This window comes from Triturus cristatus, chromosome 5_2, assembly GCF_964204655.1.
Source record: "Triturus cristatus chromosome 5_2, aTriCri1.1, whole genome shotgun sequence".
Lineage (NCBI taxonomy): Eukaryota > Metazoa > Chordata > Amphibia > Caudata > Salamandridae > Triturus > Triturus cristatus.
Genome location: NC_140588.1, coordinates 333,166,329 through 333,191,326, shown reverse-complemented (window position 1 = coordinate 333,191,326; position 24,998 = coordinate 333,166,329). Strand labels below are relative to the sequence as shown.

The following is a 24,998-nucleotide window of genomic DNA, read 5'->3' as shown; positions in this document are numbered from 1 at the left end:
AGACTCAGAGACATGTGGCGGTGGGGAGAGACAGACATGCCTCCCTTTAATTGTGTTGTTGCAAGATGGTGACTATCTTCTGCCACTGGTGCATTCAGATGAGCGGCAGGAAGTTCGTCGGACACATGCACTGGTTTCAATTTCAAGAAAGTGGGGTGAACGTTTCACAGATCGGGAGTGTGTGTCAACACGTGTTTCTCCTTCACGGCAAGGCCAATCAGTACGTTTTGTTTAACCGTGTGGTCATGAATCCTTTAATTGCACAAGTGAGCGGGTATGGATGTAAACAAAAATGTAACACTAATACCACATTTTCTGTCACTCTTGTGAACAGGTTTGCTGTGAATGTATGAATGAGAATGGCGTTTTAGAATACATTGCATGGAAAAGGGTCAACATGGTGTATACGTGTTTTTTGGTGTTTTTTTAATTTATTTTTTATTGCATGGTTAACGTCATGATATACCGGATTCGGATGCTTCATTGCAGATCAGTTGTTTGGCCCGTGGTTATTTCCGAGTTTGGAAAATACTTTTGTATTGTTTCGATTCTTTTTGTCTCTGCCCTATCTCTTGGCTGCGTCCTTACTCTCTCCCATCTTCTCTCTCCACCTCTTTGCTACATGTTCTCTCGTAATGTTTTCATTTTCCCCAACTCTCCTCTTTACTCTCTCTAATTCTTTTTCTGAACCTTTTCTGTCTCTGTCCCTTCTCTCCCCACCTGTCCCTTCTCTAACCCCACTCCTCTTCCTCTGCCCGCCCCCCCATCCCTATCTCTCGCAGTACTGCAGCATAGGCAGCACCAGGTCTCTTATGCCTTCTCAGTGTTGGCCCTGGGGGTGGAGGAGGTAAGTCAGCCCCCCAAGTGAATCCCATTATCAACAGATAGTGAACCTCTATTTACCAACAAGTACGGAGCGGTCTCGGGTGACGGCTGATGCGAACAGTGATCTGCTCTCGGCCCCGGCAGGGCCTGTGGGGTGGGGGCGTTACCTTACACTAGGAGAGGAAGTAAAAGTGATATCCTCCCCTCCCCCCACTCCACCACTGTCTCTCCTCACCCTCCACCTCTCTCTCTCCCCTCCACTTATGATTCCCTTCCAACTCGGTCTCTCCTTACCCTCCACCTCGGTCTCTCCTTACCCTCCACCTCGGTCTCTCCTTACCCTCCACCTTGGTCTCTCCTCACCCTCCACCTCGGTCTCTCCTCACCCTCCACCTCGGTCTCTCCTCACCCTCCACCTCGGTCTCTCCTCACCCTCCACCTCGGTCTCTCCTCACCCTCCACCTCTGTCTCTCCTCACCCTCCACCTCTGTCTCTCCTCACCCTCCACCTCTGTCTCTCCTCACCCTCCACCTCACCATCCACGTGTCTCTCCTCACCCTCCACCTCACCCTCCTCACCCTCCACGTGTCTCTCCTCACCCTCCACGTGTCTCTCCTCACCCTCCATGCGTCTCTCTCCTCACCCTCCACACGTGTCTCTCCTCATCCTCCATGTGTCTCTCCTCACCCTCCACACGTGTCTCTGCTCACCCTCCACACGTGTCTCTGCTCACCCTCCACATGTCTCTCTGCTCACCCTCCACATGTGTCTCTCCTCACCCTCCACACGTCTCTCCTCACCCTCCACACGTCTCTCCTCACCCTCCACACGTCTCTCCTCACCCTCCACACGTCTCTCCTCACCCTCCACACGTCTCTCCTCACCCTCCACACGTCTCTCCTCACCCTCCACACGCCTCTCTCCTCACCCTCCACACGCCTCTCTCCTCACCCTCCACACGCCTCTCTCCTCACCCTCCACCTCACCCTCCACACGTGTCTCTCCTCACCCTCCACGTGTCTCTACTCACCCTCCACGTGTCTCTACTCACCCTCCACGTGTCTCTCCTCACCCTCCACACGTGTCTCTCCTCACCCTCCACACGTGTCTCTCCTCACCCTCCACACGTGTCTCTCCTCACCCTCCACACGTGTCTCTCATCACCCTCCACACGTGTCTCTCCTCACCCTCCACACGTGTCTCTCCTCACCCTCCACACGTCTCTCCTCACCCTCCACACGTGTCTCCTCACCCTCCGCCTCACCCTCCACATGTGTCTCCGCCTCACCCTCCACATGTGTCTCCTCCTCACCCTCCACATGTGTCTCCTCCTCACCCTCCACGTGTCTCCTCCTCACCCTCCACGTGTCTCCTCCTCACCCTCCACACGTGTCTCTCCTCACCCTCCACACGTGTCTCTCCTCACCCTCCACACGTGTCTCTCCTCACCCTCCACACGTGTCTCTCCTCACCCTCCACACGTGTCTCTCATCACCCTCCACACGTGTCTCTCCTCACCCTCCACACGTCTCTCCTCACCCTCCGCCTCACCCTCCACATGTGTCTCCGCCTCACCCTCCACATGTGTCTCCTCCTCACCCTCCACATGTGTCTCCTCCTCACCCTCCACGTGTCTCCTCCTCACCCTCCACGTGTCTCCGCCTCACCCTCCACACGTCTCCGCCTCACCCTCCACACGTCTCCTCCTCACCCTCCACACGTCTCCTCCTCACCCTCCACACGTCTCCTCCTCACCCTCCACACGTCTCCTCCTCACCCTCCACACGTCTCCTCCTCACCCTCCACACGTCTCTCTCCACACGTCTCTCCTCACCCTCCACACGTCTCTCCTCACCCTCCACACGTCTCTCCTCACCCTCCACACGTCTCTCCTCACCCTCCACACGTCTCTCCTCACCCTCCACACGTCTCTCCTCACCCTCCACACGTCTCTCCTCACCCTCCACACGTCTCTCCTCACCCTCCACACGTCTCTCCTCACCCTCCACACGTCTCTCTCCTCACCCTCCACCTCACCCTCCACACGTGTCTCTCCTCACCCTCCACACGTGTCTCTCCTCACCCTCCACACGTTTCTCTCCTTACCCTCCACACGTTTCTCTCCTTACCCTCCACATGTGTCTCTCCTCACCCTCCACATGTGTCTCCTCCTCACCCTCCACAGGTGTCTCCTCCTCACGCTCCACACGTGTCTCGCCTCACCCTCCATACGTGTCTTGCCTCACCCTCCATACGTGTCTTTCCTCACCCTCCACACGTGTCTCTCCTCACCCTCCACACGTGTCTCTCCTCACCCTCCACGTGTCTCTCCTCACCCTCCACGTGTCTCTCCTCACCCTCCACGTGTCTCTCCTGCACGCCTCACACTGCTGCATGCCTCACACTGCTGCATGCCTCACACTGCTGCACGCCTCACACTGCTGCACGCCTCACACTGCTGCACGCCTCACCCTCCACACGTCTCTCCTCACCCTCCACACGTCTCTCCTCACCCTCCACACGTCTCTCTCCTCACCCTCCACCTCACCCTCCACACGTGTCTCTCCTCACCCTCCGTGTCTCTCCTCACCCTCCACGGGTCTCTCCTCACCCTCCACGTGTCTCTCCTCACCCTCCACACGTGTCTCTCCTCACCCTCCACATGTGTCTCTCCTCACCCTCCACATGTGTCTCTCCTCACCCTCCACACGTGTCTCTCCTCACCCTCCACACGTGTCTCCTCACCCTCCACACGTGTCTCCTCACCCTCCACATGTGTCTCCTCCTCACCCTCCACATGTGTCTCCTCCTCACCCTCCACGTGTCTCCTCCTCACCCTCCACGTGTCTCCTCCTCACCCTCCACACGTCTCCTCCTCACCCTCCACACGTCTCCTCCTCACCCTCCACACGTCTCCTCCTCACCCTCCACACGTCTCTCCTCACCCTCCACACGTCTCTCCTCACCCTCCACACGTCTGTCCTCACCCTCCACACGTCTCTCCTCACCCTCCACACGTCTCTCCTCACCCTCCACGTCTCTCTCCTCACCCTCCACACGTGTCTCTCCTCACCCTCCACACGTGTCTCTCCTCACCCTCCACGTGTCTCTCCTCACCCTCCACGTGTCTCTCCTCACCCTCCACGTGTCTCTCCTCACCCTCCACGTGTCTCTCCTCACCCTCCACGTGTCTCTCCTCACCCTCCACGTGTCTCTCCTCACCCTCCACGTGTCTCTCCTCACCCTCCACGTGTCTCTCCTCACCCTCCACGTGTCTCTCCTCACCCTCCACACGTGTCTCTCCTCACCCTCCACACGTGTCTCTCCTCACCCTCCACATGTGTCTCTCCTCACCCTCCACACGTGTCTCTCCTCACCCTCCACACGTGTCTCTCCTCACCCTCCACACGTGTCTCCTCCTCACCCTCCACACGTGTCTCCTCCTCACCCTCCACAGGTGTCTCCTCCTCACGCTCCACACGTGTCTCTCCTCACCCTCCACACGTCTCTCCTCACGCTCCACACGTGTCTCTCCTCACCCTCCACACGTGTCTCTCCTCACCCTCCACACGTGTCTCTCCTCACCCTCCACACGTGTCTCTCCTCACCCTCCACGTGTCTCTCCTCACCCTCCACGTCTCTCCTCACCCTCCACGTCTCTCCTCACCCTCCACGTGTCTCTCCTCACCCTCCACGTGTCTCTCCTCACCCTCCACGTGTCTCTCCTGCACGCCTCACACTGCTGCATGCCTCACACTGCTGCACGCCTCACACTGCTGCACGCCTCACACTGCTGCACGCCTCACACTGCTGCACGCTTCACACTGCTGCACGCCTCACACTGCTGCATGCCTCACACTGCTGCGCGCCACACACTGCTGCATGCCGCTGCACGCCACACACTGCTGCACGCCTCACACTGCTGCACGCCACACACTGCCACACACTGCTGCATGCCGCACACTGCTGCACGCCGCACACTGCTGCACGCCACACACTGCTGCAACCGGCACACTGCTGCACACCACACACTGTTGCACACTGCTGCATTACTCACTGCTGCATGCTGCACGACACTGCTGCACGCAGCACACTGCTGCACGCCGCACACTGCTGCACGCCGCTGCACGCCACAGTGCTGCATGCCGCCCACTGCTGCACGCCGCACACTGCTGCACGCCGCACACTGCTGCACGCAGCACGCCGCTGCACGTCACAGTGCTGCATGCCTCACACTGCTACACGAAACACTGCTGCACGCCGCACACTGCTGCACGCCGCACACTGCTGCACGCCTCACACTGCTGCACGCCGCACACTGCTGCACGCCGCACACTGCTGCACGCCGCACACTGCTGCACGCCGCACACTGCTGCACTCCACACACTGCTTTTATGCGAGTTTATGCTACTGACATTGTAAATGACAATGCCTTTTATTTGTTTTAAAACCAAAACAAAAATAAAAGGCATTGTAATTTTACAATGCCAATAGCTCAAACTCTTATAAATGCGAGACCTATTGGATTGCAAATGCTTGTTTAAATCTCCGATCACTTGCTCCCTTCTTGCTACTAAGGCTGATTTTCTACATCCACTCTTGAAGGCCATATTCATTCTAAAATTCACGCACATGGTAAATCAGCAAGTAAATGCGTGACCTATTGCATTGCAAATGCTTGTTGTTGTGAGCCCTGCAGGATGCTCTGCTTTTCCTTCATGCAGTGGCAGGGCTCACTTCACACCTCGGGAGAGTTCAAGAATCGGCCTAACCACTGTTATCATGCAGATGCAGCGATTAGGCGAAGAGAAAGAGGTGTCAGTAAAGGAAACCTAATACTGGACAGAAACCCTGCCCAGTCTGCCACAGATGGAAGTGATGAGGGAGTCATATTGCCATTCAGCCATGGCAGCATTGCCCAGTAGAGGGGGGACCCCGCCTTGGGTCTTTCACACTTCACCATGACTGCGAACCCCAAGGGAGGGGGCTGCTCACCTGGAACTCGTACACTGGCACATTTTCAACAGGATGAAGGGCTCGTGGGGGGCCCCGTTGTAGTTAGAAGGCTGCGGGGCCCTGGGCAGATGCCCACACTGCCCATGCATAGCGCCGGCCCTGATCGGACCACCTGACCCACCACTTACACTGGGTATGCTGTTGTGGGCTTTCCCTATCCAACAGCGGTGACCGCCGACCTCTTCAAAATGCTGTGGAACTGCCCACAATGACCACGAGGCCCTGCGGCCTTCTGGCGAGCCTGCTGCGAGCCTATCGCACACAATGCACCGGTCAAAGGCGGTAGGTACGCTGACGCTGCCCGCTCAGCTATTTCCGTATGCTGCCGTGACCTTCGAGACCTTTGGGGAGCACGCATTTGCGTCACCCGCTGCGTGCCTGGGGGACTCTGCACACAAGCCGCTTTTAGCCGTGCTGTTGCAGACAGCAGTCCGGCTCCTGTAGCCCCTCCGGAATCTCTGACGTGCTGCTGGGGGCTTGTTTGAAGGATGAAATGTTACCAGGTAGGTGCGTAAGTGGTGTCGCATGAACTGAGGGACGTTGCAGGGAAACACCATCCAGAAGTTTGACAAGCATAGCAGTTGTGATGGGAGATATCAGCACAGGTGAGCAACCGCGAGGCAGGAGGAAGCACATAGCCAGTGGTGCACTGCACGCGGCAGCATGTGGCACATGACCAAGTCTGGGAAATTCAGGCAGTCGGCGTTGAATTTTCCACATGCGGTATAAGGAAAGTCATGGCGGCGCAGCACCTCACATGTGGTGTCTCAGCGGTAGGATGCAGTGTCGAGAGACTGCAAGAAAATAGGGTCAACAGTGTGCGTGTTCCGTTCGAAGCAGTGCGGGGATTCACTGTAGCTGCATACCTGATCTGTAGCGTATACACCTCTTATATAATAAATAATAATCCGATATTTGTAAGGCGCAATCAATTACCCCAAAGTGTGTCAAGGCGCTGGGGGCTGTCTGGAAGATTAAGCGAGATATTGTCCTGAGTCACATGATGCTGGGCTAACCTGCCGCCGGCGCCGGGTTCGAACTGTGAGCCTCCGTGTTCCGGAGTTAGCCGCCTTGCCCGCTGCGCCACACCTCTTCCCACAGAGATATATCAATCAGCTAGTGGGAGTCACTGGTGTAAGTATTTCACTAGAAATTCCATTTTAAGTCCAGTACCTAGTCTGGAGCGGTAGCTCTATTCTGCGGTACTCTCCGGGGCCCAGCAGTATATAAGGTGGTGTAGATGGTCCTGCAGGCCCAATCCAGGCCAGACGCTAGCAGGCATAGCGGCGGTGGCAGATTCAGGCAGGCCTCAAAGTACATGGCGCATGCAAAAACAACAGTTGATGGTCAGAATGCAGAACGATGTCATACATTCACCCCAGTACAGAGATCTGGGCCTACATCCATCGCTTTTTTGCTCACCATGCCATTCCAGTTTGGACCCAGCCATATGCAAATCAGTCTTGACCCTGTGCCCTATGGGAACAGACCAGCCCGAACTGCCAGGCCATGTCCTCCCTGGACTAGAAACAAGCATCCTAGGACCGGGTTCGGGGTTTCACCCCTCTTCAGCCAGGATAGCTAGATTCCAGTGGCATGGAGAGCACGAGACTCACGTCTGAGCATACCCGTCCCACTCGGGGTGACAAATGCAAAAAGAACTATTGATGGACAGAATGCAGAACAATGTCATACATTCACCCCAGTACAGAGATCTGGGCCTAAATCCATCGTTTTTTTGCTCACCATGCCATTCCAGTTTGGACCCAGCCATATGCAAATCAGTCTTGACCCTGTGCCCTATGGGAACAGTCCAGCCTGAACTGCCAAGCCAGGTCCTCCCTGGGCTGGAAACAAGCATCCTAGGACCGGTTTCGGGGTTTCACCCCTCTTCAGCCAGGATAGCTTGATTACAGTGGCATGGAGAGCACGGGACTCACGTCTGAGCATACCCGTCCCACTCGGGGTGACAAATGCAAAAATAACTATTGATGGACAGAATGCAGAACAATGTCATACATTCACCACAGTACAGAGATCTGGGCCTAAATCCATCGTTTTTTTGCTCACCATGCCATTCCAGTTCTGTTTCCGGTCCAGGGAGGACCTGGCCTGGCAGTTCGGTCTGGACTGTTCCCATGGGGCACTGGGTCAAGACTGATTTGCATATGGCTCGGTCCAAACTGGGGTGGCATAGTGGGCAAAAGAACGATGGATTTAACCCAGATCTTTTGACTGGGGGAGAATGTTTGCACTGTCAGCATTCCGTCCATCATTTGTTTGCTGTAAGACCATTAGTGCATTACCATAGTCCAGGTGGACGACTATTAGAGCCTGGACTAGTGATTTTTTTGACTGGAGTGGTAGCCACTGGAAAGCTTTCCCGAGAAGGCGTATAGTTCCAAAACAGGAACCTGATATGGTATTCACATGTTGTTTCATGGAAAGACTTTCATCCACCATGATTCCCAAGTTTCTTACTACTGCTTTCCGGGTGAGAACTTGACCCAGACCCTGGGGTCACCAGTCCTCCGACCACACAGAGTGGGCCTTCCCAAAGAGTACCTTCTGGTTTGCCAGTGTTTATGTTGAAGACAATTGAGCTGCATCCACGAGACGATCTTTTCCATAGTCACGGAATCTTACTTTGGTAGAGGCTGGATTGGGTCCCATTGTGATGATTAGTTGAGTGCCATCTGCATTTGAGATGACGTCAAAACCAAAAGATTTAATCACTTGAGCCAGTGGGGCCATATAGATATTAAAAAGGGTGGGACGCAAGGAGGATCCCCGTGGAACCCCCCTTGACGAGGCTATGGTTCGAGACCAAAAGACTCTAACTGCATTCTGTGGGAGATCTCACTCAAAAAGTTCTTCAACCACACAAGGGTTTTCCTCTGACACCATTCTCCCCCAGTCTTTGGAATAAAACGGAGTGTGAGATGCTATTGAATACTGCTGACAGAGCGTCCAGAGAAAGTTGAATATTGTCCAAGACTTCCACCAGTGCTTTTTCTGTGCTGGAAACGTATGAAAACCCAACTGGGAAGGATCCAGCAGAGAATGGCTTTCTAAGAAGGCTGTTAGTTGAGAATTCACCAAAGTTCCACAACTTTGCCAAGAAAAGGAAGCAGTGAAATGGGTCTAAAGTTCGCCAATTCTTTGGGATGTGCAGTGTGATTTTTAAGAATGGGTTTGACCCCATAGATGTCATGTGGAAAAGTCAGGAGTTGCAGCTGTGACCTCTAGCTTGCTCCCTGCTACTCCTGGCACTTCCTTTGCGACCCCTGGACTCAGAGGAGGCAAATGTTTTGCTCCCTTTGAGGCCAGGGGTTGCAAAGGAAGTGCCAGGAATAGCAGGGAGCAAGCAAGAGGTAACAGCTGCGGCTCCTGACTTCCCCAAATGATGTCCATATTTGACCCTGGCTAATTTCCACTCTTGTTGCAGGGATTCTGCTTATGCACAGATCTATTCACAGGAAACCAGGACCTCAGTGAATTGTGGTGTACTAAAAACTCACCTCAGAACCCAGAACCCCTTATCCGACCAGCATCAGTGTCCCATTCGTTATCCGAGTTTTATCTCGGCGGTCCCAATTTATAGACAACCCAGAACAAGCGACTTAGGGTATTCTCAGGAATGGTGGGAATCAGAAATACCTGTTCGTAATTATTCTCATATCAGTCCACAACAGAATAAACAGAGACACGGTAAAGTTTAAAGAGTTTATTTTATAAACCTCGTGTCCTAAGATGCAGTACTTTGGCTAACATAAGCAGACAAATGATTAAGATCAAAACCATCAGCATAGTTACAATACCATAGAAAATGAAAGGAGTAATCATAATAAAATGACAGTGGATGACAACCACCTTCCTTCGCTAGTAAACTAATATTATTATTATTAGACTAATAAAAGGTCTCTAGGCTTGAATGGGGAACCCCATACCGTAAAGATCAGCTTAGTGGAATCACATCACAAGATCAGCTAGACTCTGCTCCTGGGAAAGCTCTTCTTCCGAATTTAATGAAAAACATGCAACACTGCAATATTAAAAACACCTGACTTTCAGGTATTTGCAGCTGCGTGCGTGTTATGGCTAAATAGTGGGCCGATCAACCTGAACCCAACAACATGCACCGTCTAGCGACCCAGACTGTTTCTTTACACAATGTTCAGACCAAGGTCGCTGCTCACTGTTCGGGATGTGAACAACAGACAGTTCTCATGTGAAGCAAAGTCGAGCAAGCATTTCTCAATTAATAACATGTGACTACAGTGTCGTGTGCAAAAGCAGCAAAAGCGGCAAGATGGCTATCTAACATCTAACGTGGTTGTGCTAACTTAGCATTGTACGTATATAGATAGCAATCTTCACTACACTCTAAAGGGAAGGTTTCCAGACTCGGGGAAAGATTAAATAGCTTGGTGATAAAAGGGAGCAGGGCTGAGGCCAGAGTTGCCATAAAATAGGGTGATGTTAGATCCTCTGATGATCCAGACTTTACTCGATTAATCAATAGATTGACTTGATCCTTCATAAGGGGAGGGCGAGAGGTTTCCGAAGGAATGGACACAGCCCTAATTTCCTGTGTGGTCTCTTCAGCAAAGGTGTGATAGATCGTGGCTATTTTTTCCTCAAAGTAGTCGAGCACATCATTTGAAAGGGCCTGAGAAGCTAAAACAGGTTCAGACAAAGATATGTGTTTGGTAAATTCCTTAAGAATTGTGTACAGATCTTTTGAGGAATGACCAGCATTGTTAATTCTATCCACAATATGGGATTTCCTCGCAACTTTAATATAGTTATGTAGATTCTTAGAGCCCGTTTATATATTGATCTATCCTCAAGGGTTTTTGTGGTTCTCCATTTGCGTTCCATTTTTCTACACATAATTTTTTCTTTTTTCAATAAATTCGAGAACCACGGAGCTAGGATGGTCTTTGGTGTAGTGCGGCTCAATTTAGCGGGACAACCTTGTTGATTCTTTGAATGATTGTGCTCTCAAAGGCTTCTAAGGCCATATTCATATCAGACTGATCAGTTAGTGAAGGAGGGAGAAAATGTGATGTGAAGGAGGAAAGAGCGACTTTCCTCCCTGCCTAGTTAACATACGTTTAGTTACCCTAAAGTCAGGGGGACTTCCCACCTGGAAATTCAATTTGATGGCATGATTGTCAGTCCAGACCAGCGGGGTAGGGGAAATCATCAGGAAGCTTGGGAGTCTTAGTGAGCAGCATATGTCCTGCTATGTGAGTGGATCCAACCACTTTTTGGTGCAGACCAAGATATTCTAGATCCAAAGGTAAGAGAATGGTGTCAGGAGCGGTGGTAAGCTCTAGATGGTGGTTGAAGTCTCCTAGCAGCAAATAATTGCCAGCAGCCAAGATAGGGGGCCAAACATTCTATCAATTTATTACTGACCCCCAGGGGGCCGATATAGAAGCGCCCCTCTCCAAGTTCCTTTAACACTCTAGTTTAAAAATCCACATTTCCACCCTCTCTGTCTGGAGCGTCTCTACACAAGAGATTTTTATTGTGTTACAGAAGGCAATGGTGACAACCCCTCCTATCTTTCCTCCTCTATCTAGCCTAATTAAATTATAATCCACACAGAAGGCGAGCAAGACACAATGAAGGACCGTTGAATGTAGCCAGGTTTCTGTCAAAAACAGATATCAGGCTTTTCTATGTTCAATAAATCCACAACTCCATGACATGTTTGAGAATTGATCAAGCGTAGCAGTACAGGTCATGCAGCTCGAAAGGTTGTCTAGAGTCCTTAGGCCCGAAACATTCGGCGTTACTAAGGGAGATGGGGAGCGGCATCTAAACTTGCAGATATTGCGAAAATTGGGGCCATCTTCTTCAAGGGCTAAGGCATGGGTACAACATGAGCTCTGGATATACAAGGCAGCCACTTGTTCCCTGATATTTCTTAACTCGGTACTGGAACAAGATAAGAACATCATTATCTTACTTTTATTAACAGAAAGAAACCAACAAATACAGGGGTCCTGGCGAATGGCAACATACTGGGACGGACAGGTGCAGACGGGCTTGCTATTGGCACGCCGGTGGCGCACCCATGCCCGTAGTCCCCTTAAATAGCCCTACTGCTATGGGGGAATGGGGGGGGGGGGGTGGGAGGTGGAGGGTCGGGGGGAAAGATTTGAGAGGACTAGACCGCAGGCCAACTAGTAAAAATGTGTCAATCGCAGTTGTCCTCCACCACTATCACCTAGGGCTTCATCTGGTTCCTCCGCTCAATCTGCAAAAGCTGTGGCGGACCAGGGACTGACTGGATCCCTGAACAAAGTGTCTAGTGCGGGGCAATCCGGGATTGGGGACCCTGAGTAAAGTGTATAGTGCAGAGTCTGACGCTACCTTTAAAACATGCAGTCAGCTAAAACATTAAAATCCCAACCCACCTCAATTGCACACCATAAGCATAAAATAAATTAAAATGCAAAGATTAAAAGCTTTGACTAGCAGCAGAATTCCAAATAAAGCACGATCTGTACAGTGTGGAGCGTCTTCGCCTGCAGTCGCCTTAAATAGCTCTCTGCTATTGTAATGGCGGGTGGAGGAGATTTGTAAGGACTAGACAGCCAGCCGACTAATAAAAATGGAGGTCGTAGTCATTCTCCACTACTATCACCGAGGGTTTCATCAGGTCCCTCCGCTCAATAGGCACAAGCCGTGGTGGACTGGGGACTGATCAGGATCCCGAGTAAAGTGAATCGTGCAGACTCCAACATTACCTTTAAAACATGCAGTCAGCAAAAACATTAAAATCCTAACCCACCTCAATAGCAACCCATAAGCATAAAATAAATTCAAATTTAAGGATTAAAAGTTTTGACTAGCAGCAGAATTCCAAATAAAGTACGACCTGAGACCTAGACTTGCTTGCTCTTCCACTGTGGGGTCCTGGATAGTTGTCAGGACTGGTTCTCTTCTCTGTTTATTCAACATGGGAGGTGGCAACTGTTCCACACCTCGTCTCCCAGCTCACCCTCTAGACCAGCTAATTCTTATTGGATCCTATATCCCCTTTGGTTTAAGTGGGTACACATTGTCCACCTGCTCTCTATAGTATTGACTGTTCATTGTTTTGTTATAATGCCTATATTTTTTTATTGTTACACATTGCACTCATTCATATTTGACCAGCTTATCCCAACATAGGAATCCATGCTTAGGGCCACCAATGTATCCATCCACACCCTCCAACACAATACAAAGGCCACCATGAACATCATTACTGTGAACGTGAAAGGTATCCATATCCCTTCCCGTAGATACACGGTGTAATCCTACCTGCGCTGCAGTCATACTGCCACTGCACATTGCCTACTTGCAAGAGTCCCACATTACAAATCTGGAAGCATCCCACCTACTGAAACTATGGTGAGGTCAGGTGTTTTTCACCAACTACTCTACCTATGCCTGTGAAGTCCTAATTTGAATTAAGGCAGGAGTCCCTTTTGCCACCTCACAAACAACAGTAGATCTGAAAGGTGGATTTGTGTTCGTAGAGGACTGTTTAGATGGTAAAGGACTACGTCTTGGAACTATATATAGACCTAATGTAGACCATGCCCTGTTCCTTCACTCCCTCTCTGCCACTCTAGCCCACTTGAGTGATATCCCCTGGGTCTTGAGAGGGGATTTCAATAGTATCCTAGACACTGGTTTGGATCGATCCTTCCCTCTGCTCGCTCGTACTGTCGCTACCACCAACATGCATAAACTTCACAAATGGCTTAGTTACTGGGAACCAATAGACGTGCGGAGCCACCGTAACCCCCATACTAACTAGTATTCCCACTACTCACATCCACACAACCTACATGTCAGTATCAAAAGGTTTACCTGCATCTGTGACACTGCATTGCATGTTACATGCACAGATTATTTTGGCTGCACGCACTCTCATCACAACCCACTCCAATTAGAACTCTGCTGGGAACATGTCTCTCTGTCTATACCACTTTGAAGACTCCACGAGTCCAAGTTGGAAGACTCCCCATTTTGCGCTTTCATTGCCGACAACATCACAGAGTATCTTGACGTGAATGCAGGCTCGGCCTTCTCTCCTTTAGTGGAGTTGGATGCCTACAAAGTAACCATTTGGGGACACTGTATGGCCAACACACTTAACATGTGTTGTCACCTCACTGCTGATATCTCTCAATTGGAGGGTAGATTTTTTGGGCCTAGAGCAACTAGCTCGGACTTTCAGCGCCAGTCGGGAACAACTACACCGATCCAGACGGGAACATCTTACCCTGTTGGTAAGGCTGCACTGCCTGTAATATGCGGAGCACACTAAATGTACACACGCTAACGCTGACCGCCCACGTATGCTACTGGCGTGATTGATACATCAGGATGTAGACCGGCGCCCCATTCTCTTTATCCGTACCTCTTGGGACACTTACTCCACACAAAGAGGGACAAACCCTCAGCCTTCAAGTGTCACTATTCATAGGTGTACGCCTTAGTATATCCCACGCTTCTGGTCACTTTGGATGACTTCCTGGCTGAGGTGACCATACTGCAGATCTCACCAGAAGATAGGGAAGAGCTCACTAGAGAGATTTCTGCCTTTGAGGAGTCTGAAGCGATCCATGTCCTTCCCACTAGCAAAACCTCAGGGCCAGATGGCATACCAGCTGAGTACTATAAAGTGTATGCACCCTTACTGGCGCCCCGACTCAAAGCACTATTTGACAGCTCACTCATCACAGCATCGTTACCACCTACTTTGAGGGATGTAATTCTCATTTCATTGTCCAAACAGAGTAGGGACACACTTGATCCTGAATCTTATAGACCTCTTACATTATTAAATACAGACTATAATATCTTAGCTAAAATCCTGGCGGATTGCCTGGACCCCCTAGTACCACAAATTATCCACTCAGACAAAAAGGTTTTGTGCCAGCCAGGAGTACCTCATGGAATATTTGGCATTATTTTCATATATTAGAGCATTCCCCACTACGCTATCCTCACTCAGGTTGCTTACTACTATATCTACATAAAGCCTTTGACTGCCTTGAGTGGTCCATCTTGTTTGAAGTACTTTAACAGTACGGTTTGGGTCCCAGTTTCCTTCGCCTAATCAAATTATTATACACTGATCCCACAGCTAGAGTCAGAATTGACTGTCATATTTCAGACCCCACTGTAATATAGTGGGGGACCTGCTAGGGCTGTCCACTGTTTCCTCTGTTGTTTCTTTGGCGCTAGAACCACTGCTGAATTATCTGGGTAACCAGGGCCAGCATTGGAGAATCCCCCTAGGAGATGGTACACACACTGTCTCTTTATATAGAGATCACATGTTGCTTTATCTACACAATATCCGCTCTATACCGCCTACTATCGCAGAGCGCCTGACCAAATTTGCCACCATATTCGGTCTTCAAGTTAGTTGGGCATAGTCATGCCTCTTCCCTATCAACGTTGATACCCCAGACCCACTGTATATGGTGAACGACGTCACAGTTACATAGCAACCGTCCACTTTTTGTTACTTGGCGATATGAATTTACCATGCACCTTAGGATCTACCGGATCCATGCTGTCACAGCATTATGGGCACAAGTGTCCTTTTGGACTGATTGGGAGAATGGCCCTTACAAAATATTAGTCTTACCTACATTTTTGTACTATTTTGCGAACCTCCCTCTATTTGTGCACTGCCCGTTTTTTCCGTACCCTAGAACACATGATAGGAGAGCTCCTTTGGAATAATATACGTCGTAGAGTGGCAATATTTAAGCTGTGCCTTTTCACAGACCTCAATGTTCCCAACTTCAAACAACATTATTTGGTCTCCCAACTCCAATGGGTGCCACATTGGTTTGTAGGCTACAGTCTGGCGTATACAGCATGTTTTTGCATTCTTGGGACTTGGACGGAGTGCTTGCCCTGTTCCACCCTCTAGCCAGGGCTACACCGCCGGGCATTCCCCTCCTCCTAACCATTATTGACGTTTATCGTAGGGCCCAGTTTCTCACCCGCTTGACAAGGCCTTATGCCGTAGCCCTGCCGCTACTTGGAATGCCGTGTGGGTGCGTATCCACTTCCTACAGGGAAGTGCACACGCAGTGGCATGCAGCAGGTATACACCCCTTAGGTGACCTGCATCAAGACGGATATAGAGGACTTACTGGCGGGCTCTGAACACCCGCCTGGTCTATTCCTCCTACATGCTTCCTTTCTTGGGGAATTGAACCAATCCTGGGGAGCAATAGGGCAGGAACCCCCACAAAATGCGCACACATTCACTGCGGTATCACTCAGCACACTGCAGAGACACTGGGACACGGATCTTGGTAGTGCGTGCACAGACGGTGATTGGCGACTCATGCTGCCCTTTAGTGTCCCAAAACACCTGTTTAAATTGATTAAAAATTTTACAATCTACGTTTACCCAAACCCCCAAAGAATAAACTGCATCGCAATGACGCTGCATGTCCCTGTTGTTCGGCATGTAACATGGAATGGGTACACTTGAATTGGTCTTGCCTGGTACTCACTGGCTACTGAACAATGCCCTCTCAGACTTGCAATGCTGCACGGGGTCTGTTCTAACATATATGTGGGAGGTGTGTATCCTGGGGCTCTATTGCCGTGCTAAGAAATACAGGGCGGCAGTGCGGTTTGCAGACCTCGCCCTCCTATTGGCGAAGCGACTGATTACCCCTAAGTGGAAGGCAGCAAATCCTCAAGCATATGCCGCATGGGTTCTGTGCAAGCTGGCGTGTGCTCGGGTTGAGAGCGCGCTGTTACAGAGGGAGGAGATGAGGGGATTCCATCAATACTTAATCTCTGACATGTGGGACGCCCTTTTAGACAAATTCCGTGAAGGAGAACCAACGGTCCCACACTCGCACCTGATGACTATATTGACACACACCCTTTCTCCTCCCGCATACTGCATTGAGTATGGACCATCACACCTGGACCTCAATCATTATTTGCGGATCCCCCCCCTAGGTTCCATTACTTCTGTTACTCTACACTGTACTTAAGAGCTAGTGTAGTTCCTATTTGATTTCTTTATTTGTTTATTGTTTACTTGTACACCTACATTTTTCTTTGGATTGGTTCCAATACATATATTGATTGCAATTTATTACAACTTTGATGTCTTTGTGTTCTAGCAGGCCTCATCTATACGAACGTTGTATTATTGTTTGATACTTTATTTGATGCTACTTCAGTGGCTCAACTGGTGGTCTATGCATGGAGAACTGCTTCGTGTTTCAATATCATCTCATGTTGCTGTTCAGTATGCATCTGTTCTTTTGGACATGTCACTCTTACACACATTTTGCTCTCACTTCACTTATGTTCTGTCCTAGAACTGTGATGGTATGTAAATCACATAAATGACAATAAAAACCATAAAAAAAAAAATTTGAAATGTAAGTCACAACTTGGCTTGGGAATAGTGCAAACAAATAGTGTAACGAGTTAAACTCTATTTTTACCTGACAGAAGGCACAACACTTGTGTGTTGATGCTTCATATTTGCACACTTGTTAGTCTTTTGTTCACGACATGTTTTGTTTAGGAGATTTCATTGTTTATGGATTCACTCTACACCAGTATTGCAAACCTGAGTATTAATCGTGCAAATCATTCATACAAGTACTGTCAGTTGGTGTATCTATGCCCAGCGACCATTTTGCCTCCCTCCCAATCATTGACAAACGCCCTTCCTTTCAGATTCATCACAATGAAGGCCTGCTATGCCAACTTTGAGGTGGTGAACTCCAATAAGCAACTGTATTTGGTGAGAAAGATCAAGACATCTAGTGGCCTACTTAACACGAGGATCAGCAACAGAGTGAGGCCTGAGGACAAAGAAGTGCAAGAAAGGAGAAAGTACATGACACAGATCTGGCTAACTAATTTCCTCCACCACTGCAAGACTGTACTATAAAATAATCTCTTGAAAACAAATCTGGTTAAAAAAAAATGTTGAAGCGTATCACAGCTGTTGAATGTGCACTATAAAAATACACGAACAAACAAATGCAAATGTGACTCCCCAGCAAACAGGGGAGGATTTTTGAGTACAAACGAAAAGACATACTTACTAGCCACTCTGCAGAAGGGCTAGACTAGCCCAGTTGGCAATAACATATTCAATACCTTGCATAAATCCAAAAGGATGAAACATATATGGCAATTTTAATATTGCGGGATCTCTACAACTTTCACCACATGGAGAATTGAAGAAACGTGAAAGCAATCTTTTTAGATTAGCAAAACTGTAGGCTTTGAAAAACTACAATTACAACTAGTTGTGTAGAATATTTAAGTTTAGGATGCCCATGAATGTCTTTACACGGTCATTACTTCATTTGATAATAACGTTTGTGTCAACTGCAGACACGGCAACTCTAAGTGGCACAGACTGACCAAAGCAAAATGTTCCTTGTGTAAATGTATGAAATAGGATTATCAGTGTTCACATACATGTCCATAAGAATATAAAAAAATTAGATTAACCTTTCAGCAGCACTAGCAAAGCAAACAGGATATGCAGATGTGCAGCCAGCTTTCTCGCACTTCCTGTATTTCTTCTCTGAGGAATCCTCCTCGTCATCCGATTTCTCACAAACCTTTTTCTTCACCTTGTCCAAGGTAAAAAAAGGTCATCATTAAAATGAAGAAATGCCAATTTAGATCATGCAATGCAAGTCATTCAATAAGTCCTCGCCATTTCGGTAAAACACTAATGCATTAAAGGCATAACAAATGCAAGACATCGATAAGTTACGTTGTTATAGCTTTTATTAAAACGTCTGGGCAGATTTGTAGATTACCACCTACACAAATGTAGCTTAAACAACAGATTAACTTCTGTCGGAGAGGCATGCTCAGTTGGGTTGTCTTTTTCTGTTGGGGAAGACTAACATTTAACCCCTTCAGCGCTGCGCGGATTCCCCCGCGGTGCTGAAGGGTTCGAGCGCGGGCGGGGCCATGACGGAACGGTTCCGTCATGAGCACAGCTCAACCGATGCTCATGACGGAACCGTTCCGTCAGGAGCATGGAAGGGGTTAAAGAACTAGATGCAGTTGTTTGAATACAGTTTGACTGCAAACTTTGATTGCAAGGCTATTTTTTTTAATCAATAAACAGATTAGGGAATATGCCCACAGCACAAAAGTGATGTAGAGAGACGCACAAGTAGAAAAAAGGAAAAATGTATTTCCTTTTAAAAGACCCTTCACTCACCACTAGTTGGTGACATGCTTCATCATTGGGGTCCCACCCGAATGACAGAATGTCACTCGGGTGTGCTACAACGCCTGGACTACAGCGAAGCGGGATTACGTTCTGAACGTGGTGAAAGTGAGTGAATTAGTGCAAGTTAAAATTATCTTTATCGTTCCTTTAGCTTTAATATGGAGCAATAAGATAAAATAACAAGCATTGGCATAGCCAATAGGTCTTCCTTTGGGACCTTATAAGTGTTTAGTTATCCAGCACAATATCCTTGGTGCAACAACATCAACTGTTGCATGGATAAACACTTATAAGGTCCCAAAGGCGAGACCTATTGGCTATGCCAATGCTTGTGTTACCGAGTCATCCACTATCCCTTGCACACCACTGAAAGGGTCCCGACGTGTCTCCCAGCAACTAGTTTCTCTCTCTACCCCACTCTAATTATGGAGCCTCTTCTCCATGGCGTTTCCGAGAAGCTGAGAGGGGCCTTCATTCGGAAGCACCTTGTTTCCAACATCCAGCTGAAGCCCGTGTTTTAATTTCAAATATTCCAGAGCATTAGTCTGTGTTTACAGGTAGGTCCCTGTGAGTGTAGAAACCGGAGCTTTTAGCAGAGTCCTCTTGCAGAGAAGTTCTACCTCATAGCTGCAACCACTGATAACCTCCGTCAGCAAATTGAAAAATTCCACTTCAGCTTATGCAGCGAACATCAAAAAACATGACAATTCTGGACACAAAAATTATAATATAGTGTCCACTCAGCACAAAGGAAGCAGGAAACTCACAATCCTTTTAAGTCCTTATTTATTAGCCCTCAAGCAAGTTATGCTAAGTGAAAACACTCAGTTTACAAACACACACCGCAGTGATATAAATAAGGGCCTTTACTTAGAACGTGAGCATCAAATGCATATAGAATAGCGCTGCATGCCACAAAATGCGGCTAGGTTCAGGCAGTCCAGTGATTGCCTGGGTATTCTTTGCATGCTGATATGCTGTCCCACATATCCTTTGCACGTGCATATGTTAGCATCAGTGCTGATGTCGTCTCTGTGAACATGGACTCACCATTCAAAGGGACAAATGAGGCAGGAGAGCTCAACATCAGAAGCATATGTTGGGACTGCACAAGTAGAATTTAAGAAAAGCAAGTCCACGGACAAGTGGAGCACAGAAAATGAAAACTTTCAGAGGTGTATTAAAATCTCCGTGCTGACTTCTGGCTCTTTAGGAAGGTGGCAGCCAACATGAAAAGAATGTACGATGCAAAAATAACAAGACGGCAAAAGTGAAAGCAGAGGTGCGCACGAGTCGGCAAACACGCGAGTGGTGCGCGCGCAGCAGCGCCAAAAGTGAAAGCAATCACGCTCTAGATGGCGCCTCGGCGCTGAAAGCTGGCAGCTATGCACGCGGGCACGCACGCTTGAGGCCAGCAAAAGCCGGTGGGTAGTACTTTGAAAACCCACTTACTAAATGTCTCGCAGTGCAGCACATGCGATGGTTGAGGCGAGACCTAAAAACTGTGGGATGCCTAAAAAGGTTAAATTGGCCTAAGGCATCTATGTTATAAGTGAAAAAGGTCACAGTCTACATGTTTCAGCCTCTTATTGTCACTGCCAGGCTTTCTTCAGGACCTCGTGGTGTACCCTGATGGGTGTGCACACACTAAGGTGAACCCTTCTCTGAGTTACTTCTGAGACATACCGCTACTTATTATATGTTTTTCTTTCAGCTTTATGTGAAAGGGGTAATGAATCTGGAAAGAGAAAACAGAGACAAACATATTCGATTGCTTCATGTAATACGATGTGCCCAGATTCTTCATTCATTTGTGTCTCTAGATACTGGCATGCAGCATGTGCGTGGTCAATTCGTGCACACATATCATGCCTGAAGAAGAATCATGTGCTCTGAACCTTCACAACTATAAATGAAGAAAGGGATGCAACTTTGCCCCCAAGTAATGCCATATACCCACTAGATAAATTTATCGTGGGTGTCAATGTGCTTGACTTTTTGCAAGCGTAATAGTCACGGTGGAACTCATAGGTTATTACCACCAGCACTTCTCGTACAGCTGTACATGTGCTAGTGTGAATTAATTGGCAAACAAAGTAGAAAACCAAGGTCAATGCTTACTTGAAGTTAAATTCTGAAATGCCCCATGGAAGCCGTGGGGGGGCGTAGGTTGTAGTCACACACTAAGGTAGAAGGGAAAAACAAGTAAAATGCATTTAGGGACACGTACCTCCAATCCGTTGTTAGCTCAAAACAAATGGTGGCTGCTCGTAGTCCTCAAGTACTTACTTCGTCAAACCTTACCGTCTGTGTTCCTACCTATGGAGTGCCTGCACGGACACCCGAGGATGTATCTACTCGGTTCCCGGCGATTTAAATGTGATTTGCAGGGATGTGGTACTTCCTGGTGCATGACGTTGTCACATGTCAACGTGAGGGGCGTGGTTACGCTAGTGACGTGTCGCCGTCTCCGTATCCCTTTTATTAAACCCTCTGTTTTGTTGATGTTTTTTAAAGAAGTGGCTGTAATTATCTCCTTCACGTTGCCCAAAAGGTTTATTACAATTAAAAAACGGCTTATTACATAAATCAGACCGGCATTGGGGATCGCGAGTCTTCAGAAGAGTAAGATAATAAAATTACAAATGTGACGGAACAGAAATTATATCGTTATACTGTACTCAAACTGCAAGTTGTATTCTTACTGGTAATAAGAGAAAATAGGGATCTGAGTAAAGAAAAGGGTGTAGAGAGACACTAAGGGTACTCTATCAAGCCCTTTTGAAGTAAGCTGCGCTTCAGAGGTAATGCTCAGGGTATGTTTAGTGTATCATATAGTAGTACAGGACCTGAATCTTAAATTGGATCAGATCTTTGTGTCAGACTTCAGTTAGGGAATCTCGGGAGTGCTACTAATCATATCTAGCACTGTTAGCCCATTAGATGGACAATAAAGTTTGTCCCTTCAAACATTTGGCAAATCTAAATTCCATTATAAAAAGGTAGTGTAGGCAGACTCCTTTTTTTTTCAAGGAGTTCCATGGGATATTATCGTTTAGTCCCTCTTTATGGGTAGGCAATCTGTATACCCAGCGTTGTTCCTTCTCCAATAAGCATTGTTGCATATGTTCATTTGTCCTTACTGTCTCGATGACAGTCCACCTCATGTCATTTTGTGGCATGGTTAGCCTGGAGGAAATGTTCAGTGAGTTTCGTAGTAATTCTCTTACATCTAATTGTTCTGCAATGTTCACAGATCCTCTGTTTCACTTTCATTCCGTGTCATACCTACATATCGTAGGCCGCATAGGCATGTTATTAGGTAAACCACATTTGTACTGTTGCGATTGGTATGTGCCTTCTGAATCCATGTTTTCCCAGGTTCTAGGTTTAAGGCTTTTGTTGCAGTTGTTATATGGCACACACTGCAATTCCCGCAGGGATAATGGCCCGTGATATTAGGTAGGCCCCATGCGTTCAATACTGTCGCTGTTGTTTCTTGTTCAGCTTTCCTGGGACGGGTAGATAGCAGTGTGTCCTTGATGCTCCGTGCCTTCTTGAAAGAAAACAATGTTTTTCCCCAATGTCGATTGCCCGTCTGGAGGATACTCCAAAGTTTGCTTATGGACTTTGTCACCTGATTAGATATCCTGCTATAGGTGGTGACACACATCAGAGAAATGTCCTTAGCTTCCTCTGGTTTTTCTTCCAGAAGCGCCTCTCGGGGTTGATTCCTAGCGCGTTTCTGGCAGGTTTTCAGTATCTTTTCAGGATATCCCCTAGCTTATAGTTTCTCAGAGAGATCGGCTACTTGATCCCGGTAGTCCGACAACTTGCTGCAATTTCCTCTCAATCGGAGGTACTGATCATAGGGTAAATTTTCCCTCAGAGCCCTGGGGTGAAAACTTTCAAATCTAAGGAGATTGTTTTTAGCTGTTGTTTTTTTGATAAGTTTTTGTCTCCAATCTGCCATTAGTGATTATGATGTCAAGAAACACCATAGTATCAGAGTGCATTGAATGGGTAAACTTTAGATTGATGTCACAAGTGTTGATCCACGTAAAAAAGTCCATTAGAGTTTCTTTTGGTACTTGCCAAATGATAAGGACATCATCAATGTATTTTTTCCAGAATATAATATTGGGCAGAAATGGGTTGGACTTGCTTAAGATGTATTTCTTCTCAAAGTCAAAGACAAAGTCCCGCCACGCTAGGGCCAAAGTTACTACCCATTGAAGTTCCGGTAGTTTGGAGGTACAGGTCTCCTTCGTACTCAAAGTAGTTCCTCTTGACTTCTAAAGAGGCGCATTCCAGGATAAAGTGTCTAGGTGTTTTGTATTTCCAGTCTGTTTCACCAAGGGCGTTTCTCAGTACTTCCAGAGTGTCATCCTGGGGAAGGCTGGTGTACAGACTTTCAATATCAAAGCTGACTAGAATGGTTGTTTCGTCTACAAGGATATTTTGTAAAAGAACAAGTAGACTCTTGGTGTACTTTAGGTAAGTTTCTGTATTTTGCACCAGGGATTTTAGAAAAAAACAAATCACAAAAACGTGATAGGGGTTCTAAAAGTGACCCTATCCCGGAGACGATAGGTCTTCCGGGAGGTGGAATTTTGTTCTTGTGCATCTTGGGCAGTGTGTAAAAATATGGAATTTTCTCCTCGCTTGTCGTGAGAAAGTCTGCCTCCATTTTTGATATATGGTCACTGGTCTCCGCGGCGTCCACTAGTAATCTTATTTCCTTTTTCAGGTCCTGTGTGGGGTTGATAGTCAAAGGAGTGTAATTTCTCCTATCAGTGAGCAATCTACGGCACTCTGTTTGGTAGGCTACTTTGTTCTGGACCCTCACTACGCCCCCTTTATCTGCCTGTTTCATGAAAATCGTGTCACAATTTCTCAGTGTTTCCAGAGCTAAGTTCTCTTCTTTGCTCATATTGAAGAAATTTTGTTTTTCTTCCATTTTCTCTGCGTCATTGAAGATGGCTTGTTCGAAAGTTAGTACTTCTACTGGGACTAGATGGGGGGGGGGGGGGGTGGAGTGAAGGTAGACTTAAGACATAAGCCTGTCTCGCATTGGTCAGTAGTGGTTTCCCTGGGGTCTTGTCTTTCAAAAAAGGCTTTCAATTTTAACTTTCCAAAACATTTTACAAGCTCACAGTGGAGACTGAATTTATCTAATCTGGCAGTTGGGACAAAACCTAGTCCTTTGTTCAGGACCTTTTCCTCAAACAACAACATTCTTAGATTTGAAAGTTTTCACCACAGGGCTCTGAGGGAAAATTTACCCTATGGTCAGTACTTCAGATTGAGACGAAATTGCAGCAAGTTGTCGGACTACCGGGATCAAGCGGTCGATCTCTCTGAGAAACTATAAGCTAGGGGATATCCTGAACAGATACTGAAAACCTGCCAGAAACACACTAGGAATCAACCCCCAGAGGCGCTTCTGGAAGAAAAACCAGAGGGAGCTAAGGACATTCCTCTGACGTGTGTCACCACCTATAGCAGGATATCTAGTCAGGTGACAAAGTCCATAAACAAACATTGGAGTATCCTTCAGACGGGCAATCGACATTGGGAAACAACGTTGTTTTCTTTCAAGAAGGCACGGAGCATCAAGGACACACTGGTATCTACCTGTCCCAGGAAAGCTGAACAAGAAACAACAGCGACAGTATTGAACGGACGGTGCCTACCTAATATCACGGGCCATTATCCCTGCGGGAATTGGAGTGTGTGCCATATAACAACAAAGACTTTGCTGGCTTAGCATTTGATGAAGAGATGGCTAGATTGATTCTAACCACCACTCCCAGCATTATTGATACTACCATCACCACAGTTACTACTCATGGAGATGAGTGGTCTCGTC

General features: G+C 48.0%; 1 protein-coding gene across 3 annotated transcripts in view; it reads right to left on the bottom strand.

The window, feature by feature from the left end:
* The window catches only part of KDM1B (lysine demethylase 1B), an 821,676-nt gene that overhangs the window by 662,413 nt on the left and 134,265 nt on the right, over nt 1–24,998 (bottom strand). The window contains exons 1-3 of one of the 3 annotated variants that reach the window (XM_085607097.1): nt 21,416–21,539; nt 21,248–21,309; nt 18,385–18,509 (exon numbers count right to left, since the gene is read on the bottom strand). Coding sequence is in view for 1 of the 3 variants with exons in the window: in XM_085607096.1 (XP_085463222.1) it covers nt 18,385–18,509 (125 nt within the window). In the remaining 2 variants the exon portion in view is untranslated. Of the gene's footprint in view, nt 1–18,384; nt 18,510–21,247; nt 21,310–21,415; nt 21,540–24,998 lie in introns of those variants that run through there. The other 2 variants (XM_085607098.1, XM_085607096.1) reach the window with 2 other exon arrangements.